We start from the raw sequence: 10785 nt of genomic DNA, 5'->3' as shown, positions 1-10785 counted from the left end.
GTTGGAACCATGAGCTGTTGTTCAAAATCGAACTCGCGCGGAGACACTAGTGATCGAGAAGTTTTGCAACAAACCTTTTGATAAATCAAGATTCGTTAAATGACACCATCTTCAAAAAAATAAATTAATTTTTGTTTGTCTATAAAATGGGATTCAGTGTACCATACTTTATGTCCCACTTTGTGTCCCATTTTCAATTTTATTTAATTTCTTATATATATTTTCTTCAATTTCAGCTTATATGCTTTAGTTTAATTTCATGATTGTTAAGTAGGGTTTATTCCATCAATTTAGGGTATATAATTATTTTTTATCATTTAATTTTATTTTTATTAGCTAATAATAGGTTGATAAATTCAAAGTCATGTTATATACTTTTTAAAAAATTTAATTTTTTGAAATAAAAATGAAATATAATTCATAGTATTATAACAAATTTTATTTTTATAAAAAATATTTTTAAAATAATAGATATAAGCATGGGACACAGTGGCACACATAAGATTGTGGGACACTGGATCTTATCCCCGTATCGAGGGATGCAGCCAATAAATTCGACGATCGCCCGGGTATATTTTTGTTTTAGTTATTATATTTAATTTATATTTTTTCTGATTTTTTAAAATAAAATTGTAATTTTATTTGTCTAAACTTGTCATAAATACAAAAGTATAATTTCACATGCCCATATTTTAAAATTTTAGATCTGTACCTGCCTATATTTAGTTCAGACCACAACTAAACATGTAAATCACACATGTCGATAATTTCTTAACTTAGGGCGTATTTTTGTGGATAATATTTTTCACGTCATTCCATTATTACATGTTATTATTGCATGTGTAAATTAGCGTAGATTAGTAGTGTCCATAGGCCGGGAATCGTCAATTTTAGATCTAAAATCAGTGGTTCACGGTTTCATCTGACCGTAATCGGTCGGGCGCGAAACTGGTGATTCAAGTTCCGGTTCGAATCATCGGTTTTTGGGCCCGAAGCAACAATTTTTTTTATTCTTTATTTTTTTTAATATTTAATTTGAGTTTGAATGTTGTATATATTTTTTTCTTTGTAATTACATACTTAATAAACTAAATTACATTTAATTTAGTTGTTGAAGACCATAATAAAAATAAAATTATACTCTCTCCGTCTCATTACTTTTGGGCACATAATTAAGAAATACTCCATCCGTCCTAGCTTTTAGTATCCAACTTTTCTTTTTTGGTCGTCTCATATTTTAGTATCCATTTCTATTTTTGGTAAAAGTAAGTGGGACCCTTACTCCACTTTAATTATTTTAACTCTCACATAAAATGTGGGACCCTTATTTCACTCAAAACACATCAATCATTTTATTAAAACTCGTGTCGTTCTCAACTGGATACCAAAAGTCGGGACGGATGGAGTATGTAATTAGTAGATAAAGTGAATTGATGGAAATTATTTAAATATTAGGTATAGAAGAGAGAATATGTTGCCAAAAACGGAATGAAATATTTGTAATGAGACATCTCATTATGGAAAGTATGACATTTGTAATGGGACGGATGAAGTAATTAAATTCGTATTATAATTAAATTCAAAGTAAACTTGTACAAATTACAGTTTTTAAATTATAAATTTAATAAGTATATTAAAAATAAAATATAATGTTTACACTTTAAATTATTTCTTTAATTACACAACTACTAAGTATAAGTATAGTTTAAAAATAATATTATAAATTTAAATACTATAATTGACGGTTAATCGACGGTTCGACAATTAACCTAGATCGACGATTAATTGTCGATTTCGCGATTCAATTTTTTAGACCTTTGATCAAACCGTATCCATAATGGTTTTAGTTTCGGTTCGAGGCTCGAATAGTTGATTATGGACAGATTCCAGACCAATTTACCTGATTCTAATTAGCTTCGGACAACACTAGCGAGGATACACCAATTTTGGGAGAGTGAAAAATGTGATGGAAGATATTTTGTTGAGATAGAGTGTGAAGATAAATTAAAAGAGCGATGGTGAAATGAGAGATGGGGCAAAGTGATTAGAAAGGCTGGCAAAGCGACAAGATAGATTCCCCCAAAATGGCCAACACTCATTTCTTTTTCCTTTGCAATTTGAGGGACCAAAGCCTCTCCCACGCCCATGTGCTCCCAACCATTTCTCTTATACTCCATTTTACTATTCGCTTCCCAGGGCCAGAATAATGTCTAATTCAATTCAATTAACATCAGCCACCTTATAATGTTATACACAGCAAAAAAGATTATGTATGTATGTATATGTCATAACACCGTTTAATTAAAATTGTCCGATTTAATTACTTAGTTAACTCTTTAGTTAATCTAACACATACTACTGTCTATTTCAATAATTATATTTTCAATTATTACAAGATGCAACTTAAAGCCACGTCGCTTGAATGTGTTCACTAAATGGAAAACGTTTACTATGTTAGGGATGTTCATAATGATATGCATGTGTTAAATAAACGTAATTTTTGATCTTCAAATACCACCTTTAATTAGATTAACTGAAAACAATACTTTGATGTGGGTTTATTTTTCATTATTGATAAAATGTATATAATTGAATTAATATTTCTATTTTTATAATTATTAGGATATTCTCAATTCCACTTTTCTAATGGGATGTAATCAAAATTATCTTATATGTACGAATATCAATCAAGCCAATCCACTCAATTTCGAGATATTTTCGATTCGAACTTTTTTATTTGGAGTTAAAAAAATTCGGTCGTAATCCTAAATTTTTGATTTTCAGGCCATAAACTTTTGCGAAAAAAAAACTTCGTTCGTCCACCAAAATTGTAATGTAGTTTGGAGGCACGTGTTTTAATAAATGTATGGTTGCAAGATGTGTATAAAGTGGAGAAAGAGACCCAACAAAGTTGATGTGTTAAATTGTTGAATTTTTTATAAATATTGAGTCTTAATGAAGTTTATAATATAAGGGTTAGTTTAAAAAAAATAATGAGTGACTACGATTTTTATAAATAGACGAATATAGTAATAAAATTATGATTTTCGTAGACGAATGGAGTTTGACAAATCATTGAATTTTTAGTAAATATTGAATGTGAACAGACTTTCAAATATAAGAGATGTTTTTTTATATAATTATATTCTTGTAATAAAAGTATAGATCATATTTTCAATCAAGACATTTAACTTTGTATTAAATACAAAAACAAGTATCGACGAAGAAGCGCAGTCTGTTGGTAAGATGCTTTCCCCCCAACCTATAGGTCGGGGGTTCGAGTCATCTAGAAGATTATAGAATGTGAGTATGTTTTTCGTTCTTTGGATAATAATAATATTTAAAAAAATGAGCATTACTTCTACATCCATTTATAATAATTAATAAGAAATTTCATATAAGGATTCTATGCATATTTCACCTAAGTGGTTATATTTCTTTAATTATCATGTAGGATTTTTTTATTTTTTTTGTACATTGAAGAAAACAAAAACCCATTCTACAAATATTAAAATATTATTATCAAATTTAAAATTAAAGTAATGAAGATTGGAAACCAAGTAATAAGAGAGTTTCGAGTAATCGGGCCAACCCACTCTATTTTTAAACCCAAAATCTATCAAGCTTGTGCTATTTTTTGTTCGGGTTCTAGCTAAACTATTTTTGGTCAACCTATTCGGGTTGGTCCATCAATTTTGTGTTGTACATAATTTATCCGGTGTGTGATTTATAGATTAATATTATTATGAGAGAAAAAATTATCCATGACAATTGAGAGAGCAGCTGTAGACTTAACTTAAATCTAGTAATCCAAAAACTAAAATGAAATGAAAAGGAATGTAAGACAGCCAATACAAATTTGAATTAGTGCATTGGTCAAAGGCAGTCCACATGCTTCAACCATATTAAGCAATAGCATTCGCATGCCGGGACTGGGCCCCGCTCTCCTAATATACCAACCCAACTACTTCCCTCCAATGTTTTCTCATGCAAACTTGTCATTAAATATTTAGCCAATTATACTAACAAAATTTCAAGAATAAATTAGAAAAAACAGTCTCATTTTTTTTATTAAATAGAATTTTTATTAAAGAGGAAAATAGAAAAAGACGGCGGAACCAAACCCTTGAGAGTACAGAGGGGAGCAAACTAAGGGCCGAGCCTCATTAAAACCTCAACAAGAGGAAAATGAGTACTCGTTTAAGAAAAGGTGCCTAAGAAGCTGAGTTGGAAAATTTTCAGAAGCTCCGGCCGAACCATCGCCCCTAAAAAATTCCGGCTCCCAAAAGCACAGAAAATGAACAAAACAACATAAAAGAAAAGAAGAGGACGGGTACATGGCCGGAAAGACGGCGTCGTCGTGACCCCTTGAAACCTCAGAGCAAACAAAACCGAGGGCCAAGATGAACCGCTCCACCCAAGCGCAAGCCAAACCACAACCAAAACTCATCAATAACGTAAACGAACGTGGCTGTGAGAAGCCATGTAGAAAAAACAGTCTCAAAGTATTGGAAAGAATACAGACCACGTAATAATTCGGATAAAATCAAAAAACATAAACCGAAAAAAATAAGTATATAAACCATAACAAACGTGAGAAAAAGATACGGATTATAAGTGATTGTTTATTTGGAAGGATTAATTTTGACATATACAAATAGTAAGGTTAATCTTTTATTTATTTAGATAGATTTAAAATTTTGAGATGTCTCAATGTCTTTGATTATTTCTATCATTTAAAATAGTTTTACTTCTCATTAAAAAAGTGAGATTGGAGAAACCCTACTTTTAAGAATAAAAATACTCAATCATATATCTTATCAATTATGTAAAGTAAATATCCCCTAATAATATTATTTTGTGATATATACATAAAAGGATGTCATCAATTTATTAATGATTAACACACAAGAAATGCCTCCATTTCAATGTCAGGGAGCAAAAGAGGAAAAAAAACATAAAAAGATAATAAGTACAAAATTTATTTGGCACTGCAAATGTTCACATTCTGAAATAATCCGCAAATAGAATGCTATACAGATCAAATCAAACTATCTGCTATTTTGTCATCTTTAACTATACATCTGAATTTAATTCGGTTATCCATTGGAGTCACATAAATAACTTTTTGGACTGATTGAGTGTAAATAAACAAACTATATCCAAATTGTATTTTTTTAACAACATTGTATTTTTTTTCCTTTTTTTTACTCTTCAAAAAAAATAACATATTTTTAATTTTGATCAATTAATACATTAACTTTCAACATTTTTGTTTTATTTGGCTTGAATTAAAAATCTGGCAACAATTAATCCTATGCGGACGTTGAAATTTTCTTACATGTCATTTCAGTCGGTAATTAAAACGCTGTTTTTTACTACTCTAAATCTTGCTTTCTAACTTTTACTGCACACAACATAGCATGAAAGATGAAGATGACCATTATTTTTATTTTACATAGAAAACACAATATTTTAATTATCGGCTATAATGCCAAGTAATAAAATTCCAACGTTCACGTGGGATTAATTAATGCCGAGATTTAAATTCGAACCAAAATTCAAAATATTAAAAGATCTTGAATTAATTAACTACAAAAATAATATTAATTAAAATCTAAAATTCAAATATATTTTGTGTATCTAGGAAATTAACCCTATCTTTTTCATACCACTCATCTTTTTACTACTTAAACGGAATGAACTTCAAACCTACCACATAGAATAAGTAATAAATACAAATTTATTATATCAAATCCAATCAATCTCGGTTTAATCATGTTAATAATTTATTTTATTCTCCACTCGATTAGTGGATCTTCATTTTGACTATAAGCTTGTACACATCCAAGCCTATGAAGTCTAAAACATTCGAAAAATGGCTAAAAGTCAAACTCAAACAGCGGTTTAATAAAAGAGGAGAATATTATTTATATGAATGAAAAGATGGGGAATTTTCATGTGGGGTCACACGCATGCATAGTTGCAGCGCACTTCATATCAAGATTTTCTGCAATTTAACTTAAAATGGAAGTAGACAAAATCACACCAAATACACACACTAACAACGCGAATATTAAGACTCCCAAAACCACCATATAATAACTATGATAGTGGCAGTCGCCAACAAACATTATCTTCCCAGTTGTCAACTTCATGTCATGTTCACTAATTATGTAATTTCGGAAAATGATCATTAATTCAATGAAGTTTAAAAAGAGATACTTATTTAATTTATTAACCAACAACTCGGGCATAACAGAAGAGTACGAAGTAGTTATGACACCAAGCAGAGAGCGCCATTCGACACAATGAATGTTCTTTTTTATATATATAAAGAAATGAAAAAATCGGAGTTAACAATTAATTGTAAGTGAGCGTAGAATTTTAGTAATGGGAATGTTGTTTGGTATAGAAATAGACAATAAATGTAGGGATTAAGTTAATGGGGACCGCTAATCAAGATAGTTAATGCTACAATTAGGGCTAATTGGACGCAACATGGAATAGAAATTTCATGAATCCACCCGTTGCTTGCCAAACTATGGGGACCACAAGTCTCTATCTTGGATTTGTGGTCCATCGAATCTGGAATGATTGAACAATTCAGATATGTTATTTGAAATAAGAAAATATTCAAATAATTTTGTGAACAATAGCGAATTGGTATGTACGAGAAAGATACGAATACAAACGTACGTATGTACGTATATACAACTATTTAGCCTGTCTGAAACAATCACTTATCCATCGTGGGCAAAACATAATATGTCCATCATTAATGTGACAATTTTAATTAGATTAAGATATGTTAATTCTCTTACATAATTAAAATTATCACATCAGTGATGGACACATTATACTTAGCCACGGTGGTAGGTGATCGATTATGGTCTACCTAAATACTTGATAAAACAAAACGACTTGAATGTGATGCAGCCCAATGAGAAGCCACCTTATAAGGAATCTAGGAGTCCAAATTCAATTTGGGCAAGTATTGTAACTAGGGTACTCTCTAGGCCCTATATAGAATTCAATGGGCTAAATGAGTTTGGCCCAAGGCTTTCCATCTGCAATATGAATGCTGCATACGTCTTCCAATTTTGCGTAGACGAAAAGGAAAAGGAGGAAAAGAAACAGAGAAAGCAAACCCTACTATAAAGCAAGGTAGCAAAATTATTTGGGCCTTGGCAATAGAGTTGTTCCAGTGCACCTAATTTTAAGTATCCACTGCCAATTTCATTCATGCATTGTGCAAAAATTGCGAGTACATACTACATACTACAGATCAGGCAATATTTATTAGGTAGATAATTACTAAAAATGCCAACTATATCGGATATTTAATTTTTTTTGGAGGAATATCTGATATTTAATTAAATGAGCAAATAAGTCAAGAGCCTTGATTATTTTGAACAAGCAATTAAACCTAAAGAACGAGGATATAATTTAATCATATCATTCTTCTCTTTATGCGTCAAAGTATGTATATAATTTTGTTATTTTAATGGCATGTTTAAAATTTTGTTGATATATATAATTACAAATATGTCATTGCATATGAATTGGGATAGAGATGACCTCACACAATACTACACATGGTGGAACCATATGCAAGTTAGGGTGGGCTTCCAATTTTTCATTTTTTTTAGAAACTTTTTTACATGTAGTAATTGAATTAAGAGATGTTAAACATAACAAAACCCGTCATCCACCTGCTCTTGAAACATTCAAGACACTACCGCAGTTAGGAATTTGGAAAGTCTTATTCAGGAAATGGTTAAAAGTGACAACTATTAATTTTTCAATTAATTTATCAAATAATTGAGTTGATATTTATTTTATATGTGGTCATTGCTTCTGTTGAATGGTATTTTCTGCAATAAAAATTATCAAGAGTGATTTGCGAAATCATATGAAAAATGAGTGAAAGAATGAAAATTTAGTTGAATATTTTCTAAATAGTTGATAACACGAAATCTTGCAATATTTTAAATTGATGAATACACATTGAAATTAATTATCATTGTTTTTTCAAACAAAAACAACTAACTCGTCAATTATTTATTCTTAGGTTATTTGCAGTGTATTGGATCTATTAATGTATAAAAACATTGTTCATTTTATTATTGTTATGTTTTTTTAAGGAAAACAAAAACAAATTGTCTGAATTGTCCAAAACAAAATTAGCTTAGCCCCCGAATCCCATAGAAATACAGCCCTCTCTAATGAGAATTTATGGCTCCGCCACTAGATACTACTCCAAAAAGCAAGATTGTCATATCAATGATTTGATTGAAATGAGATTCTGAATTATTTTAAAGCAAACAATTGCATTCCATTAGTTCATGATTAACACCAAATCAGATTATAAAGAGACGATCATGATGGTAGGATAGGGTAGACTCCTAAAACGGCTAAGGCAAGTCATACACCCTAGCTAAGGATACCTTTGCGTCGACAAAACAACGCAACTATTGCACTGTCCATCACAAGAAATATCAAAGCATTTGAACGTACCACAAGCTGAACAGCTGTCCTCGTACAAAAATGTGGACCAAACCACATAATACAGTATTCACTATTCACCCACAATTGTACGACCTAACCAAATTTAATAATATTGTACCAAGCCACTGAATTGAAACATAGTAATTTCACAACAAAAATAGCCAAGTGCCCACTTTGCTTCAAATTTATTGGCTGCCCAGCATCCAAAAATTCATGTGGCATTTTTTTTACCAAGACAATTCAATAAAATAGTTGGATGGACAACACGTGTCCGGACATGAGTGGAGAGTAAATTTTTTAATTATTGAACTTCTCACTTTCCAGCCAAGTACCTAACAATACATTATGGGGAAACGACCCTCTTAGACAACGACCACCAAAACAAGAAAATGATTACTGGGTGGAGTCATTTGTAAAGCGGCAAATTATAATAATTTAATGCACAAGCTATTTTTAAATACCATCTTTATTTTCTAATTTTACTAATCTAGGGTAATAACAAGGAAGAAATTGAGAGGTAGAAAGTGGTCCACATAGTGAGTTGGTATTAACCGTGTGAGGTACACAAGATTTAACCGTCTCAGATCAGCAATGCCACTGGCATGAAAATACCTTAGAAAGCAATCTCTGGAGTCTGAACCGTTTCCAGATTGGCTGAGATAAGCTTTGAAAGTACAGCAAAACATGATAAATGCATGTGTAGGCAGATGAGTTGTACATTCCAAGCTTTATATCAAGAAACTGATGTAGGGTCACATAAAAGTTGAGTTTTATTGGAAGATTAAGAGTGGTATCAAATTTAACTTTTAGGTCAACAGGGTTGCAAATGACCCCTACCCCTCCCATAACATACTTTATCAAGCTTTTAACACCAAAAATTGTTTAGTACAAAATTAGACTACGCATTCAAGGAAAAAAGGAAAGATGGCATCAGTACCTGTGGTCCTGGCCTATTTCTGCTCTCTTTTCCACCAGTCAAGCTCGACTTATTCACCTTGTTTTCACTTTCTTCATCTGGTTACTACTCCTCAGGCATTCACTCTCCAAGATTCTACGCCAAAGGAATGGAAACCAGCAAGGAAGAAGGGAAGAGGATCCTCCTGGTACCTGAATTGGATGAGGAAGGTGAAGATGACGAAGATACTGGAGAAGATAGCAAGAAAAAAGGAGCCTTGACTCCCTCCAAAAGAAGAGTATCTGGTGCAGGAGGATCAACACAGCGTTCTTGCCAGGCAGAAGACTGCACCGCTGATATGGCTGATGCCAAGCCTTACCATCGTCGACATAAAGTTTGTGAATTTCATGCCAAGGCTGCAGTGGTTCTTCTTTCCGGCTTAAGACAGCGTTTCTGCCAGCAGTGCAGCAGGTTTGGTTCCTAAAATTTGCAATTAAGTTAAGTTCAGTATATATATACATATCATAAATATAGGAAAACAGGAGCTTTTGTTTCAGTTTTCCTGGTAAGGACATGGCAAATCATGTACTGCTCAATTCATACAATTGGGAGCAGGGCACGGGGGGAATAATGAAAAGAATCTAGGTAGTAAGACCACAGTAAGCGTTATAATTAATTGAAGTGATAGATTCGGCAAGACTAATTCTGTGCAACGTAAATCTAGCGCATCAAGCAACGGAAGCTAACACGGATATAATAAAGAAAAATTTATGATACAGAAAAACCTGTAGATCGCACAACTTATAACATGTATGTTCATCTAGGGCCACGGTATCCTATAATCCCCAATTGCAAAACAAACACCTAATGGACAGAGTCTGTTGCCTAACTTAGCCAGGATAGAACATATGTATGAAGACAACAAGATACAATATGTGCATCCTGTTCAGAATTCACTCTCTCATCATCATGTGCAGGTTTCACGAATTATCAGAGTTTGATGAAGCTAAAAGAAGTTGTCGCAGGCGTTTGGCAGGGCACAATGAGCGACGGCGCAAGAGTTCGTATGATTCTTAATGAAAAGAGACGTAACGAAATAATTTGGTTTCTAGAGGAAGGCAAATTCACTGAATCTAAGATTAATGAGGACGGCCTTACAATGAGCCCTACTCCTCCTGAGGATTCAGTTTGCTCTCTATCTTCTGTCAATTGCTGGATTTCTTCCCACAAAGAACCAGCTCAGTTTGTATGAGTCAAATATTTTGTAACCGTCTCTTGAACTTGTGGTTTGATTGGTATTGACAACATATGTCATGCCACCTAAGGAAGCTACCAAAATAATGTCAAACCTCCTTTGATTAGCTTTATTTATCTTTACT

The 10785-nt window shown here is 32.2% G+C and overlaps 1 protein-coding gene and 1 long non-coding RNA gene across 4 annotated transcripts; one reads left to right on the top strand and one right to left on the bottom strand.

Annotated features, from left to right (window-relative positions):
* Positions 1–6385: 6385 nt before the first annotated feature.
* Positions 6386–10704, bottom strand: LOC130985490 (uncharacterized). 3 transcript variants are annotated; one of them, XR_009088981.1, is made up of 3 exons: positions 10565–10704; positions 9449–9886; positions 6386–6588 (listed from the first exon to the last, which is right to left on the bottom strand). It is a non-coding gene; the product is annotated as an uncharacterized LOC130985490 (long non-coding RNA). The 3 variants fall into 3 exon arrangements; XR_009088980.1 differs by lacking the exon at positions 6386–6588 and having other exon boundaries at positions 9259–9886; XR_009088979.1 differs by lacking the exons at positions 6386–6588; positions 10565–10704 and adding an exon at positions 10192–10426 and having other exon boundaries at positions 9259–9886.
* LOC130985489 (squamosa promoter-binding protein 1) lies at positions 9576–10773 on the top strand. Its single transcript, XM_057908490.1, has 2 exons — positions 9576–9877; positions 10384–10773. Exons 1-2 carry the CDS (start codon positions 9576–9578, stop codon positions 10481–10483), a joined length of 402 nt encoding a protein of 133 aa, XP_057764473.1. The 3' UTR covers positions 10484–10773.
* The last annotated feature ends 12 nt before the right edge of the window (positions 10774–10785 follow it).

The sequence above is a fragment of the Salvia miltiorrhiza genome, chromosome 5 (assembly GCF_028751815.1).
Source record: "Salvia miltiorrhiza cultivar Shanhuang (shh) chromosome 5, IMPLAD_Smil_shh, whole genome shotgun sequence".
Lineage (NCBI taxonomy): Eukaryota > Viridiplantae > Streptophyta > Magnoliopsida > Lamiales > Lamiaceae > Salvia > Salvia miltiorrhiza.
Note: the sequence above shows the minus strand (reverse complement) of the source record. Positions and strands in the feature narration are given on the sequence as shown.